Source organism: Capra hircus, chromosome 22 (genome assembly GCF_001704415.2).
Source record: "Capra hircus breed San Clemente chromosome 22, ASM170441v1, whole genome shotgun sequence".
In the NCBI taxonomy this organism is placed as follows: Eukaryota; Metazoa; Chordata; class Mammalia; order Artiodactyla; family Bovidae; genus Capra; species Capra hircus.
In genome coordinates this window covers 46451595-46476185 of record NC_030829.1, presented here as the reverse complement: position 1 = coordinate 46476185, position 24591 = coordinate 46451595, and the positions used below count along the sequence as shown (strand labels likewise).

Below are 24591 nucleotides of genomic sequence, written 5' to 3'. Positions count from 1 at the left end.
GAAAAGTACTTAACTTATGTTTTCTAACGTTTCCTCTCTAATAGCTGTCCGGTCATATTGCTTAGAGTTTTGAAACTCATAGGATTAACCAGTGTTTCTGTTAAAACGTTTGTTTATTTTTGGCTGTGCTGGGTCTTTGCTGCTGTGCGGGCTTTTCTCTGGTTGCGTGGAGCAGGGGCTGCTCTCCAGCTGCAGTGCTCTGACTTCCTGTTGCGATGGCTTCTCTCGTTACAGAGCATGTGCTCTAGGGCATGTGGGCTTCAGTGGTTGTGGCGCAGGGGCTTAGCTGCTCCATGACATGTGGGGTCTTCCTGGATCAGGGATCGAACCTGTGTACCCTGCTTTGGCAGGCAGATTTTTTACCCCAGAGCCACCAGGGAAACCTATAGTAGTCTCTTTTTAAGCCTTGCAACTTGCCTTCCCAATAAACTTATCTTAGTTGATCCAGGATCTTTGCCATGTTTTCCCAGAGTATCCTGGATTACCGGTCCACTGGCCGCTCTGGCCTTTGTGACACTCTTCTGCTCCTTCCATGTCCCTGACTCTGTGAAGCATTGCCTACCATCTGCAGAGTTTAGATGCCTCCGGCCTTTACCTCTGCTAGTGGTGTGTCGTATGACTCCCCACCCACTGTCTCACTACTGCTTATAATGTTAGTTATCATCGAAGTGAAAAGCATTATTGATGATTTTCATTGAGTACCTGCATATTAAAAATTCTATTAGACAGTATTAAGTAAGTGGTTTGTCTTAGTGAAATATTGGTAAATGAAGGAAATTATATAAGGTGCAAGATATTATTAGAATACCTGGACACGAGTTGGTATTCTTTCTTTGATTTTATATTAACAGGTATTATTTTAGTGCTTATGTGAAAGATATCAAATATGAATTACATATAATGTTCATCATATTAAATAGCAGTGATTTGATAACATATTTATCTCCTTTACTATTTTGTGCAGTCTTTGAGGAGGACTGTGTCTCATTAATCTTTACTTACTAAATAATATTAGAACTTAACTTCTTTTGAGAGAGAGACAGACAGAGAGGGAGAGAAAACCAAGATGAGTCCCTGATTGCTTCTAGTTCATATAAGCTTTGTTTTCAGCATATAACCAGCATATCTGATATATCCAGTTTAATAATCAGCATATGTGTCCTGAAGTTAATATTCAGGTGTATTTCCATTTTTGTTTCACTTGATATGCTAATCACTCTGCTTACTTCATCTCATCCCCTGTGAAAGCTTAGTGAACATAAAATAAAAAATCATTTTTGATACATCTTTTTAGATATGTGTACATATGATATATCAATAGTCCACAGTTATAGAAGGTCACTGAAAAGGTTGTCTTATTATTTTCTCCTGACCTAAGACTTTACAAAGGAACATTTTTCTTTTTAAGGAAACCTATTAAATAATTTATAGACACAAATCTTTTTAAAAAATACTGATAGAGAATAAGACTAAGTTCTATTGTTAGGTGTGATTAAGCTTGACAGTGATGGGGCCTGTATATCCTGGGGCCCATCTGTGTGGTGTCCAGTGCTCTACACACTGCTTCAGTTCATTGGAATGGATGAACCAAAGCCCTTTGCTTTCTCATATCTCTTCCCCTTTGCTCTGCTGCCATCCCCAGTGGTCCCTGGCCCCTAGTTGACTTGGATCACTTTTCCTCTAGCATCTCTTTGAACTGATTCAGGATGAAGTGAAGTGCTCACACAGATTCGTCCAGGCTTCTACCCCACCCTGGTTCCAGCTGTGCAGTGTCCTTGCCTGACTGCCCAGACTGATGTGCCCTCCATTCCCCAAACTACACCTTGGCCTTTCACAGCTTTTCCCATTTAAGATATCTGCCTTCTTTACTTGGAACCTGCCCAAATTTTACACCTCTTAAAGTTAGTTCAGAATTCATCTCCAGTTTCTTTTTTTTTTAAATTTCTCCAGATATTTTATTTTATTTATTTATTTTTAATTTTAATTTTTACTTTATTTTACTTTACAATACTGTATTGGTTTTGCCATACATTGACATGAATCCGCCACGGGTGTACATGAGTTCCCAATCCTGAACTCCCCTCCCACCTCCCACCCCATATCATCTCTCTGGATCACCTCTGTACACCAGCCCCAAGCATCCTGTATCCTGTATCAAACATAGACTGGTGATTCATTTCTTACATGATAATATACGTGTTTCAGTGCCATTCTCCCAAATCATCCCACCCTCTCCCTCTCCCTCTGAGTCCAAAAGTCCATTCTGTACATCTGTGTCTCTTTTGTTGTCTTGCATACAGGGTTATCATTACCATCTTTCTAAATTCCATATATATGTGTTAGTATACTGTATTGGTGTTTTTCTTTCTGGCTTACTTCAGTCTGTATAATCAGCTCCAGTTTCATCTACCTCATTAGAACTGATTCAAATGTATTCTTTTTAATGGCTGAGTAATACTCCATCGTGTATATGTACCACAGCTTTCTTATCCATTCATCTGCTGATGGACATCTAGGTTGTTTCCATGTCCTGGCTATTATAAACAGTGCTGCAGTGAACATTGGGGCACATGTGTCTCTTTCAATTCTGGTTTCCTCAGTGTGTATGCCTAGCAGACATTTCTCCAAAGAAGACGTACGGATGGCTAACAAACACATAAAAAGATGCTCAACATCACTCATTATCAGAGAAATGCAAATCAAGACCACAATGAGGTACCATTTCATACCAGTCAGAATGGCTGCGATCCAAAAGTCTGCAAGCAATAAATGCTGGAGAGGGTGTGGAGAAAAGGGAACCCTCTTCCACTGTTGGTGGGAATGCAAACTAGTACAGCCACTATGGAGAACAGTGTGGAGATTCCTTAATAAATTGCAAATTGAACTGCCATCTCCAGTTTCTTGGTGGTCTCAGAAGTTGGGTGTCATCACTCCATTAATCTCTCACACCTCTTATTAACTGGAGACAGTATTTGAAATCTGGCAAATAGCATTGCTGCTGCTGCTAAGTCACTTCAGCCGTGTCCGACTCTGTGCGACCCCATAGATGGCAGCCCACCAGGCTCCCCCATCCCTGGGATTCTCCAGGCAAGAACACTGGAGTGGCTTGCCATTTCCTTCTCCAATGCAGGAAAGTGAAAAGTGAAAGTGAAGTCACCGAGTCATGTCCAACTCTCAGCGACCCCATGGACTGCAGCCTACCAGGCTCCTCCCTCTATGGGAGTTTCCAGGCAAGAGTACTGGAGTGGGCTGCCATTGCTTTCTCCGGCAAATAGCGTTAGGGATTGTTATTTATTATTGCAAGAATACCACAAATTCTTAGAGGGCAGAAACTACCATAAATATTTTGTAGGTCCTTTCAGTGTCTGGCCCTGTTTTCTGTATATAGTCGATGCTTAATAAATATTTGTTGACTAACTGGTTTAATGTTCCTTAAGAACAAATGTTCTAAATTAATTTAATAATAGAGGTTTTATTTCACTTTTTCTTCTTTATGTTTCATACAAAAAAGGAGAAAATCTATTTGGAGTGCAATGAAATATAAATAAATAGTAATACATTATTATAAGCCTTCCAAAATGTTGTTGCCAGTCTATGAGCTTTTCCTCCATTGGCATTTACTTTCTCAAGAAGCAAGAAAAATTTTAGTTAGCATTATGTGTTTGATAACTCTGTATTGACCTGGAATCCTGCTAGGTGTATGTGCACGCTAAGATACTTCAGTCATTTCTGACTCGTGACTGTAGCCTGCCAGGGTTCTCTGTCCATGAGATCCTCCAGATAAGAATACTAGAGTGAGTGGGTTGCCGTGCCCTCCTCCAGGGGATCTTCCTGACTCAAGGATCATACCCACGTCTCCTGCAGCTCCTTCATTGCAGGCAGATTCTTTATCACTGAGCCACTGGGGAAGTCTCTCCTAGGTACCATCAATTTTAATTTCTAGATTGCTGTGGTTGAATGTTCACTCTAGAACACACTTCCAAGGATCACTTTATATACTTACTCATTTTTATCTCAATAATATTTATTGTTTCTTGTCACAGTTATTGCAGCTGATAATATTTTAACTAGTTGATCTGAAATGCACTGTTGTGCTAAAGGTGCATAAGAGATCCTAATTGAGAGCCAAGTAAATAAGTAAGTCTTTAAAGGAGATTTAAATCTCTTCACAGACTTGTCCAATGTCATAGTTGGAAAACAAGAACTTTCCCACTATTAATGGTGATTGGCAGTCACAGGTCATGTTTTATGAAGACGGGTTATACTCACTAGTCTGGCAGATGTCATGGGGTCATTTGTGCTTTGAGGAACATCAGACAGTAATGCATATTTAATTCCATCCTAATGTACAAAGACAGTGTGTTTTGGTGATAGTTTTATTGAAATATAATTTATATACCATGCAGTTTACCCATATGAAGTATAAATTCACTCTGAATTTTAGCATATATGTATTTATATATTAGTATATATGTTAAATCAAATATATATACTAAATATGTATATTTAATATATAGTATATATTAAATATTATATAAATTAATTTAATAATACTAAAGATATTCAACATTTATATTAAATCTCATATATATTTTTATATATTTAGTAAATATATTAAATCTTAAATATTTGCAGTTGTAAAACTATCACCACAAGTAAGTTTAGAACAATTTCATTATCCTGGAAAGAAACCCAATAACTTTAGCTCCTGTCCTTCAATATTACCATCCTCCCCAGCGCTGCATCTGGTAATTTGCTTTCTGTTTCTGTGAATTTCCCTGCTTTTGAACATTTCATATACATGAGATCATATAATATGATTTTGTGTGACTGACTCCTTTCACATAGCCTACTGTTTCCAAGCTCCATCCATGTTATATACTGATGTGCTTCATTTCTCTTTATTGCAGACTAATATTCCATTGTATGGATATACTGCATTTGTTTATCCATTCATCAGCTCTTGGGCTTTAGGGTTATTTCCACTTTGGGGCCATTATGAAAAGCACAGTTGTGAACATCTGTGTGTAAGTTTTTGTGTAAACTTGATTTTTCATTTTTCTTGAAAAATGAAAGAGTGGAATTCTGGGTTGTATGGTAAGTCTGTGTTTAACCTTTTAGTAACTGCCAGATTGTTTTCCAAAATAGATGTATTATTTTACATTACTGGGAACACTTTTACTGTGAGAAAATGGATCACATTATAGATAAAAGGGTTTCTACATTTACAGACTTGTGAGTATATTAATTAACATTTCTGAGTTTCTCTCGTTGATGTTCTAACAATCTTCACCTCAGTTCGGTAGCTTAGTCATATCTGACTCTTTGCAACACCATGGACTGCAGCACGCCAGGCTTCCCTGTCCATCACCAACTCCCTGAGATTCCTCAAACTCATGTCCATTGAGTCAGTGATACCATCCAACCATCTCATTCTCTGTGGTCCCCTTCTCCCCCTGTCTTCAATCTTTCCCAGCATCAGGGTCTTTCCTAAAGAATCAGTTTTTCTCATCAGGTGGCCAAAGCATTGGAACTTCAGCTTCAGCATCAGTCCTTCCAGTGAATATTCAGGACTGATTTCCTTTAGGATTTACTGATTGGATTTCCTTGCAATATAAGGGACTCTCGAGTCTTCTCCAACACGACAGTTCAAAAGCATCAGTTCTTCAGTGCTCAGCTTTGTTTATGGTCCAACTCTCACATCAATAAATGACTACTGTAAAAAACCATAACTGACTATATGGACCTTTGTTGTCAAAGTAATGTCTCTGCTTTGTAATATGGTGTCTAGGTTTGTCATAGTGTTTCTTCCAAGGATCAAGCATCTTTTAATTTCATGGCTGCAGTCACCATCTGTAGTGATTTTGGAGCCCAAGAAAATAAAGTCTCTCACTGTTTCCATTGTTTCCCCATCTATTTGCCATGAAGTGATGGGATTGGATGCCATGATCTTAGTTTTCTGAATGTTGAGTTTTAAGCCAGCCTTTTCACTCTCCTTTTTCACTTTGATCAAGAGGTTGTTTAGTTCTTCTTCACTTTCTGCCATAAGGTTGGTGTCACCTGCGTATCTGAGGTTAATGATATTTCTCCCGGAAATTTTGATTCCAGCTTTGCTTCATCCAGCCAGTCATTTCTCATGATGTACTCCGCATATAAGTTAAATAAGTAGGGTGACAATATATAGCCTTGACGTACTCCTTTCTTGACTTGGAACCAGTCCGTTGTTCCATGTCCCGTTCTAATGTTGCTTCTTGACCTGCATTAAGACTTCCCTGTGGCTCAGATGGTAAAGCGTCTGCCTACAATGTGGGAGACCCAGGTTCGATCCCTGGATTGGGAAGATCCCCAGGAGAAGGAAATGGCAACCCATTCCAATACCCTTGCCTGGAAAATCTCATGGACAGAGGAGCCTGGTAGGCAACAGTCCATGGGGTCGCAAAGAGTCGGACACTACTGAACGACTCCACTTCACTTTTTCCTTTCCTGACCTGCATAAAGATTTCTCAGGAGGCAGGTAAGGTGACCTGGTATTCCCATCTCTTGAAGAATTTGCCAAAAAAGTTTGTTGTGATCCACACAATAAAAGACTTTGGCATAGTCAGTAAAGCAAAAGTAGGTATTTTTCTGGAACTCTCTTGCATTTTCCATGATCCAGCAGATGTTGGCAATTTGATCTCTGATTCCTCTGCCTTTTCTAAATCTGGCTTGAACATCTGGAAGTTTTTGGTTCACATACTGTTGAAGCCTTGCTTGGAGAATTTTGAGCATTACTTTGTTAGTGTGTGAGATGAGTACAATTGTGCAGTAGTTTGAACGTTCTTTGGCATTGCCTTTCTTTGAGATTGGAATGAAAACTGATCGTTTCCAGTCCTGTGGCCACTGCTAAGTTTTCCAAATTTGCTAGCGTATTGAGTGCAACACTTACACAGCATCATCTTTTAGGATTTCCAGTTGCTCAGCTGGAATTTCATCACCTCCGGTAACTTTGTTTGTAGTGATGCTTCCTAAGGCCCACTTGACTTCGTATTCCAGGATGTCTGGCTCTAAGTGAGTGATCACACTGTCATGGTTATCTGGGTCATTAAGATCTTTTTATGTATTTCTGTGTATGCTGCCACCTCTTCTTAATATCTTCTCCTTCTGTTAGGTCCATACCATTTCTGTCCTTTATCGAGCCCATCTTTGCATGAAGTGGTCCCTTGGTATCTCTAATTTTCTTGAAGAGATCTCTAGTCTTTCCCATTCCACTGTTTTCCTCTATTTTTTGCATTGGTCACTTAGGAAGGCTTTCTGAACTCTCCTTGCTATTCTTTGGAACTCTGCATTCAGATGGCTATATCCTTCCTTTTCTCTTTTGCCTTTTGCTTCTCTTCTTTTTTTGGCTGTTTGTAAGACCTCCTCAGACAACCATTTTGTGTTTTTACAGTTCCTTTTCTTGGGGGTCGTTTTGATCACCGCCTCCTGTACAATGTCATGAACCTTCCTCCATAGTTCTTCAGGCACTCTATCAGGTCTAATCCCTTGAATATATTTGTCACTTCCAGTGTATAATTGTAAGAGATTAGATTTAGGTCATACCTGAATGGTCTAGTGGTTTTCCCTACTTTCTTCAGTTTAAGTCTGAATTTGGCAATAAGGAGTTCATGATCTGAGCCACAGTCAGCTCCCGGTCTTGTTTTTGCTGACTGTATAGGGCTTCTCCATCTGTGGCTGCAAAGAATATAATCAGTGATTTCGAGATTGATCATCTGGTGATGTCCACGTGTAGAGTCATCTCTTGTGTTTTGGAAAAGGATGTTTGCTATATTGTTTCTTGTGTTGTTTGAAGAGGGTGTTTACTAACAACCTCATTGAGGTATAACTTATATCACATTGTGTATGCATTTTCCTCACATCAATAAGATCTCTCCTCCATTTGCATTTATTTGATCTATCCCTCCTCATGTAATTTGTTGGCTCATGTGGTAGCCAAGCTAAAGGGCTGAGAATACTTTATGGCTAACATAAAGTTGCAGAGAAGGCAATGGCACCCCACTCCAGTACTCTTGCCTGGAAAATTCTGTGGATGGAGGAGCCTGGTGGGCTGCAGTCCATGGGGTCGCTAAGAGTTGGACATGACTGAGCAACTTCACTTTCACTTTTCACTTTCCTGCATTGGAGAAGGAAATGGCAACCCACTGCAGTGTTCTTGCCTGGAGAATCCCAGGGACGGGGGAGCCTTGTGGGCTGCTGTCTATGGGCTTGCACAGAGTCAGACATGACTAAAGCGACTTAGCAGCAGCAGCAGCAACATAAAGTTGAGAAATGTCTATAAACTTAAATTTTTTCAAGTTTGAGTAGGTTCATAAACTCATACTCCAATTTTCTAATACAGATAGCTCTGAAAGTTGAAACTTTTTTCATAACTCATTTGGTGGAAATGAATGGAATTAACAGGTGGTTATGTATGATATTTATTTGTTCTCCTTAATGTGAATAATCATATGTCTTATTATAGAACTATTAATATTTGATTACGGGGTACTTCCTCAGCCCTCACTGGGGGTGATTTGTAACAAATATGTGATATGTATATCATTTTACCTTTCTAAAATTCAAATAATCCTGAACTAGGCACACCTGGCACCACAGGTTTCAGATTGTGGATCTTTGAGTTAAGTAGCCAGCACCTCAGAGCCTGTGCACTTGCTGTTTTTCCTTCTGGGTAGCTCTTAGCCCAGATAGCCTCTGGGCTCCTTCTTGTTATTGAGGTACATGTTGATTTTGTGGGAATCTCTTTTCTGAGCACCGCAAACGTTCCTGCCCCTGTCACTTTCTACCATGCCACCTTGTTTTATAATCTTATGACCCTCATTCTTACCTGATGTGACCTACGGCATCTGTTTCCTTGTTTGCATCTGTTTTCTTTGTCTCTTTCAACATAAGCCCATGAAGGCTGGGGTCCTGTCTGTTGGTTCATGCTCAGGAGGCACTGACAGTGCAAAGGGAGGACTGTGTTTTCCAGGTGCAGCATCCTGTTCCTGCTCAATGTCTTGCTCCTACTGAGCTGATTCTGCTCGGCTCCCCATGGGGATCAAGTGAAACTTGGCCTAAAGGACACGTGTGAGCAGCTGCTCTCAGACCACGTAAGATTACTGCCTCTCCCATCATATCAAAAACTAGATGTTTGGTCTTGACTCTTGTGCAAAATCCTTGTCACCATGGAGATGAGTTCTCTAAAAGGTCTGCACGCCTGAAAGGGAGGATCATTGAGCTGTGAGAGATAATAGGTAATGGTCACCCATCAGATTGTGTTTTTTTTTTCCCTCAATGATAGATTTGCATCCCTGTTTTGGGGCATGATAAAAGTTGTGATCAGTCTGGTTTTTTTTTGTCAGATAATTAGATGGCAGGCACTGTTTCTGATGCAAAAGATATGAGGGTGTATCATTTCCTCCAGTCTAGCTCTTATGCCTCTTTCTACCTGGTTTTGAAGCTTAATACTCATGACAGTCAAGATCCAATCAAGACATCATGTCATCAGTTTATTTGTTTGTTAGACTTAAGTCTTTGCTTAAGGACCAGTTGAGGCAGCTGCTAGTGGTCATGGTTCCAAGGATCCATGTTATGATAGAGGGTGTCCACATTGGCACTGATGATCCAAGTGTTTATAGCAGTTTAGCCAAGTGGGAGTGTCCTGAGTTTCTTTGTTGGGGGAAGGAATCAAGCCATTTTACTGAAGGGCCTTGGGGAAGGATCAAAAGACTGGGAGGATCATGAAATCCAGCATCCTTTTCCCAGCCAGGATCTCCCCATCTTCACAGTCACTGGAAAATGAGTGTCATTCTTAACACTATAACTCATTTTCTGGATCACTTTGGGGTAGTCCCTTCACCTTCTAAAACTGTTTCTCATCTGTGTGATAAGGATAGTTCCCCAAGGGTTTATTGTAAAGCTTAAGTGGGCAAACAGTGTAAAGTGCTCGGCCCAAAGAAGGGCCTCTGTTGTATTCATTCCCATCTTCTGTGTCTTCGTCAAACTCTTAATTTGCTCAAAATAATTTTGCTCCTTTAGACTATTAAAGGGAATTTAAAGCCCACTAAAGTCCAAATGTATTTGCTGAAACTGCATAGACTTGCTGAGATATAATGGCTTTGGATTCACAGAGTGGACATTTTATGTGGCTGAATTTACTACTGCTCTGTGTGGCTAGGGTCTGTGTGCCTGGAGAAAGGTAAACATAGACTATCAGTGTGTTGTCCATTTTGTTTGAGTCCTGTAAGAGCATCAGAAAGTTACAAGACTCCAAACTGAAGGGCCTGACCAATCAGGAGGGAGTTTGTGTGAGCAAAGCATGATGAATGTCAAAAGCGGGTCGATGGTACTTTCCTAGCAGTCCAGTGTTTAAGACTTCACCTTCCAATGCAGCCAGTGCAGATTCAATCCTTGGTCAGATATCTAAGATCCCATATGCCTCATGGCCAAAGAAACCAAAAGGTAAAACAGAAGCAATATTGTAACAAGCTCAATAAAGACTAAAAAATGTTCCATATTAAAAAAAAAAAAAAAGCAAGCCTGGTATACAAATGAATTTCATCAACATTTGAAAGAATTTAAGTTTTTGGTCTTAGTTTACTTTTTGGTACTGTGGAATCAGTCCTTTGTTAGTTCTGTCTTTTCTTCATTAAAAAAAAAATTCCTCCAATCTTTTACCACTAGCATGTGTTCATATATCTGCTTACTTGATTGTCATTTTGAAATAAAGTTATAATTAAAAGTTGACAGAGGAGAAAGAGAGTTGAAGCAGAGAGAATAAAGTATATGAATACCTTTCTATAAAATTCAAATCTTCTGTGTAGTTTCAGTTCATTACCTGGGCATTAAAAAAGGGAAAGCCAGCTTATCCTTTAAGCTGGCTTCTCATCCTTGGAATTTTAAAATGGTAAGCCTGATTCCAAACAGTGAAAATGTCATTCCTTGAATACAAAAGGGGCGTATAAGAATTAGAAGGGAAAGAGAACAGAAGATGAGTTGAAGGCACACACACTTAATTCAGAACCAGCCCCATGGTTTACTCAGCTTCCAATGGACTTAAAAGCTCATATATAGCTTTTGTATGGCTCATATATAGACAGGATCCTGCATCCAGGATTGCTCCCCTTGCTGCCCAGTACCTTAAGTTGAAGCAGTCATTTTTTGGGAAAGTATCAGGCAGGGTTTAGAATGCTGGCTTCAGGATTTTATTTCTTTTGCTGGAGGAGGGCCTTTTCTGAGCACACTGAAGCAAGGGACTTGCATAAAATGATTGGGGACCAAGATCATGGCAATGGTCTTATTTTTCACTATTTATTCTTGATTTCATTTTAAGTCAGCTTCACACATATGTATGAGTGGTTGACTTTACTTTAGAAAAGTAAAAGCCAACTTGGTCTGATAACTCAAGGTCCTTCAAAAGTCAAGAGGGACCCAGGCCGTTTTCATTTTTCAAGGTTCCCAGTCTGTTAAGAAATGTTGTTGTTGATCACTCATATCCGACTCTTTGCAAGCCCATGGACTGCAGCACTCCAGGCTTCCCTGTCTTTCACTGTCTCCCAGAGTTTGCTCAAACTCAGGACCATCGAGTCGGTGATGCCATCCAACCATCTTATCCTCTGTCGCCCCCTTTGTCCTCCTGCCCTCAATCTTTCCCAGCATCAGAGTGTTTTCTACTGAATCAGCTCTTCTCATCAGGTGGCCAAAGTAATGGAGCTTCAGCTTCAATATCAGTCCTTCCAATGAATGTTGAGGGTTGATTTCCTAAAATTGACTTGTTTGATCTCCTTGCAGTTCAAGGGGCTCTCAAGAGTTTTCTCCAGCACCACAATTTGAAGGCATCAGTTCTTTGACACTGAGCTTCTTTATGGTCCAACTCTCACATCCATACATGACTACTGGAAAAACCATAGCTTTGACTAGACGGACCTAATGACAAAACAGAGTTGAGAACAGGGGTATATTTTAAATATTTGCATTTAACACATTACTGTTTTTTTTTTTTTTTTAAGCAGAGAGTGCTTATACAATGTCATTGAGTTTTTCCCGAGAAGTAAAGGATACAGTAAGAAAAATTATATGCACTATAGGCTGTGTGGTCCAGGAAAGAGATGCATCTTCTTCCAGTGCCGTGGTTTCTCTGTGACTATACCTGCACTCTCTTTAGGAGATTACTGCAGGAAGTCTAAGTTTAAGGCTTTTTGAATTGGAGGCCTGCTGATGGCTTTCTGGTCCTTGGGAAGTATCTGAATACTGCCCTGACCTGAGCCTACAGGGAGCTTTTCATGACGGTTCTTGTTACTGTTTTTTGCTTATTACTGCTCACAGAGTGTGAGCATATTTTCACCTTAAAACCTTCCTTCACCCTGCATTCCTTTCCTGGTTTGCCTCAAATCTATCCCTTTCTTCCTCCTCCCTTCTTTCCTTCCAGTCTAGATATAGGAGTCTAATCTATTTTTTAAATCATTGCTACCGGATTACTTTAAAGATGACTTCAGTTTCAGAACTGATCATGTTGCTTTTATGCCCAATCAGACATCTTTGCTGCTCACCCGGACTATAGTGCACAGAACATAGTGTTCCTTGGCCTTGCTCCCTGCCCTTATTCATTTAAACCCCACTCGCCTGACTGTTTCTACCCTTCTCCCCACACCACTGGCCTTCCCCATTCCAAACCACCAACAGACTCTGAAGACTCATGAGGCTTCTTCCTTAGGGTCTTTGCCGCTCAGTCTCCCATCACTTCTCTTAGCCAGTTGGCTGACTTGCACTCAGCCTTTAACTCAAACTCACTGTCACATCATTTATGAAACCTTCCCCACACTGGTACCCCATTCCCTGGCAGAGTTATCTTACTTTGAGTTGTCATAACACCTTAAATCTCTTTGCTCTGTGGTTCTCCCGTGTGTAAAGTTGGGATAAGTGTATGTGCTTTCCTTTATAGGATGGCTGTGAGGATTAACTGGGTTAATTGATTAAAGTAGTTAGAACAGTTTGGCACTGGGATAGGAAGTGTGAAACTAAATAATTTGCTGTTATCTTCTTGTGGGACCTCCTGTAGTAGCCCGCACTATACTGTCTATAATTATAAATAGTTGCTTCTCCTCAGAGCTGAACTGTGAATGTGTGGATCATCTTCATGGCGGAGCTTTTAGTGTAATTCTTCTCATATACTTAATTATCATCAGCATTGTCTTGTTATCATCATCAACAATAATAAGAGCTGACATTAATGAACATTCATTAGGTACCAAGAACTTTTGCCCAGAGTACTCTAATGAAGTAGCTCAAGCCAGGATTCAAGTCAGGTTGTCTGACCCCAGAGCCTACTCTTGGACCAACGTAATATGTCCCCTTTCAAACTGAAGTTGCCTGGTAAACATCTGGATGGGTAGATACAAGGAGAGAATAGAAACAGAATTGAAATAGCTTTTCCCCTGCATCATATTTACATAAAAATCCATCTGAGTAGGTAAAATCTATTAGACATGGAAATTGTTCAATATTTCTCTGTTTTCAAGGGTAAAGGGAATTTTCCTGCCCCGATCATAGTTGGGGCCCGGGGCGGGGAGCTGCCTGCCATATTCGCTATCCTGTTCTGTGTCGCACCGGTACCATGTGTCAAAGGAGCTTGCTTTGGCAAACAGCTTAATTTCTGTGTTTGCGCCATTTTGAGGACATCAGTCAAAATGTTATAAAGGCCCTTGCCTCATTCCATTTTCACCCCACTGATCACAGATTTTGCTGTTGAAGCTGAAAAAAGAGTAGTGGATTCTGAAAGCCAGTCCTCAAGGAGCAGGTGCACAGCCTTGTGCTGAGAACACAGATTTTGGAGCCCTTTTCTTGGCAGCAGAATTAACTTTCACATAACCTCCATGTAACTGTGAACTTGTGTTGCTGTTCCAAGTTCTCCCCACATGGGAGCCAACTATGGGAATCATAGACTCTGGTCTTTTCTTGTTCAGTCAAACAGTGTTATGCTTGATAATTTTGTCTCTTCCCCTGCCCCATTACCATGATAGCTTAATTACATTTGTGTGGAATTCTTCAGGAAATGTTTTGCATGTACGTGCTCATCAAATTCACCCATGGAAATACAGACTAAAAATGGTATTATTTCAGTTCACCGGGTAAGAAAACCAAGACTCAAAGAAGTTAAGGTTTTCACAGAGTCAAGTAGCTACTGAGTGGGAAGATCTGTATTCAAACCTTTGTTCTTGGGCTCTGAGACTGTTCTAATTCTATTGAGATGTAATGTTTAAAAGGCCAAAAGCTTAGAGCCATGATTACGTCATCTCCTTAGTGACCCACTCAGTTCTTATTGCTATTCTGATTACTTAATAGGTTCTCAACAAATACTTGTTAAACTAAATTGAACAGAAGTGATGGGAACTTGTTGTTACAGCCAGGATTGGAAACTCTCTGTACCATAGACATTCTCTCCTGGACTATCATCTTCTTAACTCGGCTGCACCTTATCTTATCTTTCTTATCTTAGGCAGATGCTCCCATCCTCCTTACCTAGTTGGACAGTATCCTCAATGCTCTGCCATTGTGGATTCTGGTCAAAACCTCTGAGTCAGCCCTGGAAATATGTAATTAAGGGCTGGAACAAAATTTTGTTCAACATGGTCAGAGCCCTCATTGATAGGTGATTTCCACTGTGGGAAAAAGATATGCTTATCCTTAAACCGACTTAATATCATAGCTCTTTTCACACTGGACTTATATCATCTCAGGAAGTTAATGACAGTTCTATTGCCCATGAAAGGAAGAGCTCAGTTGTCTTAAAACTGAGGGATTCAGAGGAAACTTTATAAGGTTCATGGTTAAATAGCCTTAATTTTGATAATCCAACTCTATAAACCACTGCCTGGAGGATATCTACATAGAAGACCACATTCTAAAATGCTGGATCATTTGGAAAAACTTGCTTGGGCTGAAATATAAGACTGTCTATTTTTTCTGTCTCCTCCCAGCTGCTCTGGCCCTTGGGTAGCCTTTTGAGCAGCTTGGCTGTTTCCCTGTTCAATAGTTTTGCAAATGTTACATTTTGGCAAATGCAGCCTTAGGTGTAAAATGAGATAGCTTTGGTTTGGAAATTGGCCACTCATGTTGATAACAGTTATTAATCGAATCAGCCTCAAATTGATAACAGGTATCTCCTGTGGAAACAAAGATAATTTGTTATTGATTGTGATCCAGTCTTCTGATGTAAACTCTAGGCTTATTTTGTCTTGTAAAAGGTTGGTGTAGCCTTCTGCAATCTGAAGGAGACAGGAAGAGATGGGGTGGAGGAAGGAAAGAAAACTCTCCCCACATACACACGATGTGTTTACTCTATTGTTCTGTTACCTGCTTTCTCTGGAAACTTTATAGATTAGCTTTTATAATCTACTTTGAAATGTTTGCTGTTTTTAAAGCAGAAGCAATCTTTGCAGCTTTCAAGCAGAAGGTCATTTTATACAAAATGTTCATTCGTGTGCAACAAAGCTTATTTCTTGTACGGGAACAAAGAAATAATGAAGGCTCCTTAAAACTTGTTTTTCTCTAAAGGAACGATCATCTTGATAGCTGGTGATTTATATGTGCCTTTTCTATTGGAGTTGAAAAGCAAAAACATTCGTATCAATAAGGATTACTGAATATTATTAGACTCAGATATGACTTTAACTTCAGCTTCAGTGTTTCAGAGTAGGAGGGAAAGATGTCTCGGATTTCTTGTCTAGTTGGTGTCCATCTCTCCAGGTTATTCCTTTGGCCCTGATTCACTACCTGATGGTAATCCAGCCATTAATGTGGTCTTTGCATAGGTCTCTGAGATCCAGCTGTTTCTAGAACAAAGTCCCCAAAGTTTTCTTGCCTCCAAAACTTTGTTTGCCATGTTTCTTTGGGCCGAACGCTCTTTTAGCAACGTCCCACTTTCCTTTAGAGCTCAACTTAAATGTAATTTTTTCCTGGGAAGCTTCATGGCTTATTGTTACTATGATTTTTCATTTAGCTCTGTATAGGGAAATAGCTATTTTCTTTATGCATGTCCTCCACTCTCTGTAAACCACCTCATGACGTTCCATGGCTCACCGGTGGTGCTAGTTCTTCAATCACTCTAGCTACAGAAGCATCAAAGGTTAATCTACACTGTTGCCTGTGCGCTTAGTCGTGCCTGACTGTGACCTTGTGGACTCTAGCCTGCCATGCTCCCCTGTCCATGGGATTCTCCAGGCAAGAATACTGGATTGGGTTGCTATTTCTTTCTCCCATGTATCTTGTCAACCCAGGGACTGAACCCACATCTCCTGAGTCTTCTGGTGAAGTCTTTAACCACTGAGTGTCTTGGGGAGCCCTAATCTACACTGTTACAGAGTGATTAAAAACTATATCCAGATTGGAGAAGAGAAGAGATTAACAACAGATGGAGTGAAAATGTAAATTTAAATATCTTACTTTCCCCCTCAACATGACAGTTCTTAAATTGTTGGTTTCTGACTCTTTATACAAGGATGGAGTGTTTAGAATTAATCCTGGGACAAATCAGTCTCATTTTGTTCAGATTTCTGGACAGATGTTTTGATGAACTGATGGCATTTAATGAGAATAGAGATTTTTCATTTTTATTTCTAGGATCAGTTGAGTTTGAAATCTGTGACTGTAGAGAGAACCTGGGTTTCCTCTGTCCTTATCTCTTCAGGTGGTCAGTATGTCAAGTTTAAGACATGATCGTAACATGGTACTAGGATAATAATCACCTGCTGTACATACTGATTGGCACAGCATGTAGCTTTTACTCCATCACACTCATTGGCGGTCCCTAAAACAAAAGCTGCTAATCCTTTGTGTAAGGAAAGGATGAACCACATCATGCTGGGTGTGGTTGTGACAGTGATGGTTGCTTCTCTTTGATTGCCCCATTTAGCTGCTTTTCTCCAAGTTTAGCTCTTGTTGAGTTGAAGGAAGAGTCACGTGATCTTTTTTCTGATATTAAAGACAATTTAATAACTAGCAGTATGTTAACATGACCTCAGATTTTCCCTAGAATCCCTGCAGTTGAATTTAAGCATTATTTGAGAAAGAATTTTGTACTCATTTCAGAGAAAAGGGGCAATAAAAACCCGATATGAGCATTAAATGTCTTTGTAAAACACAAAGTGAAATCACTAGACATATTAAATAGTTTGAAATTTTTGTTAAAATTCTTGTATCCCATGATCATAGAATTTACAAGCCAAAGCTTTTTATCTTTAACATGAGAAATAGAAATATCATTTTTCTTTGCTTTTCATGTGTTTTTTAAGAAAATCTATTGACTTATTTATTTTTGGTTGCACTAGATCTTCATTGCTGCCCTCAGACTTTCTCCAGTCTAGGCGAGTGGCGGCTACTTCTTGTCGCTGGCACCTGGGCTTCTAGCTGTGGTGGCGTCTCTTGTTGCAGAGCACAGGCTCTCGGTGCCCGGGTGTCAGGAGCGCAGGATATGGGATCAAAGCTGCAGCTCAGGGGCTCTAGAGGACAGGCTCCAGTAGCTGCGCTTCATGGGCTTAGTTGCTCCTCGGGATGTGGAATCTTCCTGGACCAGGAATCAAATCTGTGTCCTCTGCATTCGCAGGCAGATTCTTATTCACTGTACCACCAGGGAAGTCCTACGTATGGTTTTTATGTTTCTGTTTAAAGGCTTTTTGGCCATAATTGTCCCTGCTCCAATTTTAGGGATTTTATTAAAAACTTTTTTCATTTGTGCGCAATTTGTTCACCTGATAGAATCAGTAGGACTCCAGTAATAAGTTACTTTGGTTGTGGAATTGTATTTTCCGTTACTCTCCCCACTTTCACTGCATATTTCTTTCCATCTTTTCTCCTTTTAAGCCAAAAAGATCTGGAACCAAAAAATGAAATACAAGTAGAACAAAAAATCATTTTCTTCTTCTGATCCAATTTTTACTTTGACTTGGTGTCCTATTTTCCCCCTTCTGGACCATGACAGAGAATGTGACATCTCCAATGTCTTTAACGCTAGCCTTGATTTCAGTGTTTTCAGGGGAGGAGAGGGGAGACTGTGCATTCTGTATTGTTGAATGATATATGTGGAGTCATTGTAACAAGAAATAAGATGTGATTTTAAATGAAATGCCTTAATACCCCTGCGGTTCCCCTTGGCAGTTTTGCCTTCACCAGAGCTATAAATACTATCTATGGTCCATGGCTTCTAGCATTTTATATATATAAAGATAACTTTTGTGTTTATTCCACTAAAAAGGAAGAGTTATTTAGAAATCTTAAAAGTCAATGTAATATGTATCAATTGATGAATTGCAAGTTTTTAGCTTGTAGATGCTTTGTTTCAAGGCCAGGTTGTATATTCTGCTATATTGTTATCATTTTTATTTAGTAAGGAAATGCTTGGTTATTAAGGGGGAAAGTGTACCTATGGACAAAACTGCTGCTTTCTCAAATCTCAATTTTGAATACCAGTCTTCAAAACCATTTTTATTTCCAGTGTGTAGTTTTAATTAAAAAAAACACAATTCTGTAGTCTCATCTGCAAAGCCAAAAAAGGAATTCATACAAGAGAAAATTAACTTATTATTAAAAAGAACACTGCCTTTCTTATAGATATGGAAAGTAACAGTTCTCCTCAGGCTAAGTGGCAGTTCCTTATATAATAACTAAAATATTAGCACATTTAAATCGATTTTCCTTGCCTGCAAGTAATAATCAAAATTATTTTAAAAACATACTTAATTTGACTTAGATGATAAGGATATTTGCTCAGAAAAGGATACTCTGGGCTATTATTTTCTGCTGGTAAGCATGAGTTGGAAGTTGAGTGGTTTTGATTTTGTTAATGATGATTCAGTTTATTTTTATTTTATTAACAATGGGAACACTGTCTCCAGGACTGCTCTGTTTTAGGTAAATTTATGGCACATGATTTCTTTCTTAAATAACATTTCTTATAATTCATTTATTTTATACTAGTGTTTTGAGAAAGATTGACAATGTTTTGTTCTTTCCAAAAGGTGTTCATGGCTCTTGATGTGCTTTTTGTCATTATCACTGTGCATAGCAACTGAGTCTATTCTTGTTGGTGCGGGAGAGGCCGGGGGTTCCCCTGAGTTCTCTCATATAATTTAGGCCTGTCTCCTGTTGGCATCAGAGTGCAGACTGGGATAACTCCATCACAAGAAGGATATGTCCTTTCAAAGTGCCCTGTTCCAAAGTACTTCCATGCTTCACATGAGACAGTATTATGTGTGGCTGACAGTTAACTAACTTTTTTTCTGAATCATATCTCCTGAAGCTCTGTAGTGAGCATGATAGGAAAATATCTTTATGGAAACAAGAAATGTGTGAGATAAATTAAGTTAAAAAAAGGCATGCAGCAGATTTAACTTGAAAATGAACGTAAAAACCAGCCAGCAGGATTCAAATTCTCATGGACTCGACTACTCCGCACAAAGAACAGTGTTCTGGCTGGTGTCCGTGGTTTGTACAGTATTATAGAATTGTTTCTAGTGTGTTTTTTCTTGTGCCCTGTGGTTTGTATTACAGTATTTGTAGTTGAAATACATTTCATGTTATGCCATACACAGATTTTTTAAAAGATATTTTATTTTTTATTTTTTTTAATTTATTTTTTTTATTTTTTAAATTTTAAAATCTTTAATTCTTACATGCGTTCCCAAACAAAGATATTTTAATTAATTACTTTATTTTTGGTTGTAATGGGTCTTTGTTCCTTTGTGGGTTTTTCTCTGGTTGCAGCGAGCAGAGGCTACTCTCTAGTTGCATAGCTCAGGCTTCTCATTGCAGTGTCTTCTGGAGAGCTGGGGCTCCAGGGCTTGCAGGCTTCAGTAGTTGCAGCATGGGGGCTCAGCCGTTGCGGCTCCTGGGCTCTAAAGCTCAGGCTCAATAGTTGTGACACGTGGGCTTAGTTGCTACATTGTGGCATGTGGGATCTTCCCAGATCAGGTATCAAACCCATATCTCTTCCATTGGCAGGCCGATTATTTAGCACTGAGCCACCAGGGAAGCTCTATACACAAATTTGTTTATGGCATGTATGAGATATACATAAATATAAGTGTAAATAAAACATTATATGAAATGCATTTTATGCTATGTTGTTTCATGATAACTTCAAGTTGCCTGTTTCTTATTTGTTGGCCTATACCACTTTATTGTTTTTTGGGTTTCCAATTCTTCACTTTTTTCAATATATCTGTTTCGTTCATTAAGAAATTTTATTTTGTTTTTATTTTTTGATCATTTGTCCATTTCATTGCAGTTCTTTTCTGGGTTCTGAAAGTGCTTAGACACCATGAGAAAACAACTTCTATGACTGTAAATACACAGTCAAAATGAATGGCTTTTTTGATATGTAAGTGTTCAAAGATGTATAATATTTATTATGCATATCTTATAACAGTTTGTAAATGATTTCATGGTACATGCATATACATTCTAAATCTGTTACAGTGATTAAAAAAATAAGCTCATGCAAACACAGATTTCTTCAATCACTGTCAGTCATTTATCTTTCAGGGTCCACATTGATACATTTTTAAATTGTATCAAGTCATCACAGGATGTTAATAAGCTTCATTGACCAGGATGTTTCCAAAAAGACCAAGGCCCATTGAAAGTTGGGGCCAGTATGTCCTGTCTCTACATAGATAGTGTCTCTTTCTTTTTCTCTGTTTCTCATCATCTTTATTTTATGCCTCTCTCCTATAAAGTATTTTGTGTCTTATAGTGAAAAGACATCTATATGTATATGTATATAGGCACACACAGATTTTTAAGAAGATAAATGAGGTTGAGGAAACCTCAGAAGGTTGGTGAGGCTCATTACAAGGGGATCTGGGATGAGTGTTATTAGTAGTCAGTGGCTTTCAAACTTTAACAGCTTCTTAACCATCCAGAGAGCTTGTTAAAACAAATTGCTAGGATAATTTCCCTGTTGGTCCAGTGCCTAAGACTCTGTGCTTCCCAACACATGGGGGCCAGGTTCTGTCCCTGGTTGGGGAACTAAATTCCACATGCCCACATACTGGTGCAGCCAAATAAATAAAAATAATAGATATTAAAAAAAAAAAAAGTTTGCTGGGCTCAGCCCCAGAGCTTCTGATTCTGTAGAACTGGGATGGGACTTGAAAATGTGAGTTTCTAATAGATTCTCAGGTGAAACTGATGCTGCTGGTGGGGGGCTCCACTTTGAGAACCACTGATCTGGGATTGTCTTTTCATATGTTTGGGATGAGGAAACCGTCCCAAGAATTAGAGAGGGTAAGGGCTTGCCCAGATTTCCCAATGGTAGGGGATTGTACCTTCCCTAGAATTGGCACTGGATCTTCTGGCTCTGGCCTTGTAATATTTTCCTGGAATCTGTTCTTTGAGCAGAGAAGGAGAAGCTTCTTCCCAACTATCTGAAGAGAGAGTGGGAAACCAGATTGGCCACGCTTCCCAGTTTCCATTCTGCGTGCAGCATCGTCTCTGGCTGACCTGTCAGTTTCTTTAAATGTCCTCTGGAGAGAGAAGGCTTTAGGGCTTCTACTGGTGCCCAATTTTCCCAAATATATTTCAGCCTCTGTATTCCCATGTCCAGTTTATTAATTATTTGTGGAACATTTATCTGTCAATTTGTGATCATTTAGAGATTAATCTAATGTCATAATTTTTGAAACATGACCTGTTAAACTCAGTTCTGTAATATGTCAAAAAAGCAAGCTAAAGACAGCATAGGCTACAAGAATAACTGTGGGAAAAATATAAATGGTTTAATTTTTACCTGGATCTGAAGTTTTTCTTTAAAGTCAATAAAATTTCAGTGAAATATTATTTCACTAAATGAGTTTTCTGCAATATCCTGTTGCTTACATTTTCATGGTGAGAAATAACTTATTGTTGGTAACTTTAAATTAAAGAATAAATGATTGGCATTAAATGGAATTTTATAAAAATTGTTTCATAACAATATGTATTGGCTGAATTTCATTGGCAAAGAAGAGTAACAACAATTGTGCATTTATAGTTGTTAGTTATTGATTTAATTTTAGTGATTTTCTTATTGGGATGCAGATTGTCAAGATGGCATTGATGTACCATTAACTTCAAATAAATGTTACCTGATAATTATGCACCAGAGCTGGGTGCAGAAAGAGTTGACCTTAAATGATTGAGGGAATTAAAATAAATACCATTTCCAAACCACTGGGGAAGAAAGCCCACTTAGAGTTGGACTCAGTTCAGTTCAATAAATCTTAACCATGGGCTTTCTATGCTTAAGGAATATACTTTTCTGGGTAGGTTTTGGAGTCCATATCTAGCCTCAAGAGCCAGTGTCTTTGAATTTTTATGAAAGGGATACAGAACATGTATGCGTTTATGTACATGTATGATTGGGTGATGAAAACAGAAACTGGATTTTGACACTGATGTTATTTTCAGCTTTGTGGGAGTGAGGGCAGCAGGTCACAGTTTCCGGGCCATGGTATGACCTGGTATTTGGGGCAATGGAGAAATGTCAGTGTTTTCACGATGTTGAGGTGGGGTCCAGGTCACACTTCTGACTCTTTGTGTTGTTTTCTGTCTTTCCAGCGTCTTGTGGAGGCTGCGGAAGAGGCACACCTGAAACATGAATTTGATGCCGACTTGCAGGTAACTGATGAGAGTTTGAGTTAAACTGCTTTTTGTGCTTGCTGCTAAAGGAGAAACACTAGGTATACTGCGAATACCAGGGTTCAGATGTTTGGGGAGGAGGCTTTTTAGAGTATGGTACCGAGTTGAAATAAATGTACCTGTTTCTTAACAAGACAGGACAATGATCCTCAACCATTTTCCACTGTGTAAATTACAGGTGATAATGCATACTACCTGCATGTAACCAGGTTTCAGTGAACTCCTAATTCTGGGGGAGTTAATCAGTCAACTGACAGTAATCGCCAGAGCTTTCAATGATAAATTGATAAGATAGATGGCAGAATATATCAAATCCCTCTTCCATGACTGCATTTTAAGTGACTGAAAGAACATATGGATCTAACCTTGAATTTACTGTTAATTATATTTTAAAATTACATCATTCACAGACCTGGATTTGAACATCTGCTTAATAAGTTTCTTATACTGAATCTCATATCTAATCATAGCACACATGTATCTGGTTGGGAAGGATTTCAATGCTGCCATGTATATAGAAAACATAGTTAAAGGCAAGGAGTGAATTGAATAATACTTTGAGGTTCCTTTGCGTCCTTCCAGAAGGAAATTTTATCTGTATTGTCATTTTGAGTTTGTGACTTTTCCTCACTGCTGGCAAAATTAGAGTGAATCTTAACTCCTTAAGGCTGTGCTTTGCTAGAACATACATACTTCTTTTAGTGCCATGTGGTCACAATTAGGAAATACTGTTTATTTTGCCATGTTTTCATTCATATGGAAAAGATAAATCTTCAAGCACAGAAAAAGATGTTGATACCAAAGATAGCCTTTGACTGTGTCTCTGTCCCTGGGGTGTCCTTCTTGTCATCACTTCCATCTATAATTTTTGCCTTGTGGATAAAGAATGCCCACTCAAATGGAGTAATAGAGGCAAGTTAATAATGAGAATATTTACAAATGCATGGTAAAAGAAACCAACAAGCAATGGTGTTATATTCTTGGGGCAAGCCACACACCTAGCCTGAAGGAGCAAGGGGAGGGAGTGATTTCTAGAACCCAGGGATGGTAGCTGTACGGAAAGGGTGCTTGGTAGATAAATGATGAGGTGATAAAGGTGGAATCTGGGGGAAAGGGAACCTCCAATAACTGTCTCTAGTCTTCTGATTTCTTGCTGTAACTCACCATTGACTGAACCTAACTGTTGGTGTAGTTGATTTGGTTCAGAGTTTCTGAGACTTTTGGTGGAGAAGGTTGAAGAATGGGTCTGGAGAGGAAACAGTCATTTTTAGTCATAACACTGAATGTATGAAGCAAATAGAACGAAGAATGCAGTTAAGCATCAGAGGCTCCATGAAGAGGTGGGAAAAGCCTTGGGGATTGTTGGTAACACCTGGAGAGGAATGGGGCAGACAGCCCTGCTCTTTGAGCAGAGTTACAAAGGGCAGAGTCAGCTGAAAATAGCAATAAGCACCTTGTCTTCTATAGCCTTACCTGCTTGGTGGCTCCAGGAAGAATCAGGGGGCATTTGTTGGCTACATTTGTTTGAAGTGTGCCTCTCTTCAAGGATTTGAACTTCCTGGAGTGGACTGGAAGCATTAGGAAGCACCTTTGCAAGTGTGACAATTATATGGACCTTTTCAGTGCCTTGCCAAGGAAACTCTCTATCTTTCCTTGGGAGTTCCAGAAATTTTTTCAGCAATATTCTGGTTGTAATTCACAGAAGGTCAACTCAAATCAACTTAATTTGATGAGAATCTGTGAGTCCAAGCTGATAATAAATAAAAAACAATCCACATGCTCAGTTGCTCAGTAGTGTCTGACTTTCTGCGGCCCCATGGATGGTAGCCCACCACGCTCCTCTGTCCGTGGGATTTACCAGGCAATAATACCGGAGTGGGTTGCCATTTCCTTCTCCAGGGGATC

The 24591-nt window shown here is 39.3% G+C and overlaps 1 protein-coding gene across 2 annotated transcripts in view; it reads left to right on the top strand.

The window, feature by feature from the left end:
• The window catches only part of CACNA2D3 (calcium voltage-gated channel auxiliary subunit alpha2delta 3), an 870293-nt gene that overhangs the window by 258692 nt on the left and 587010 nt on the right, over nt 1–24591 (top strand). For both annotated transcript variants that reach the window (XM_018038437.1, XM_018038438.1), the window contains exon 4: nt 22606–22665. In XM_018038437.1, the coding sequence (XP_017893926.1) occupies nt 22606–22665 (60 nt within the window). The remainder of the gene's footprint in view (nt 1–22605; nt 22666–24591) is intronic.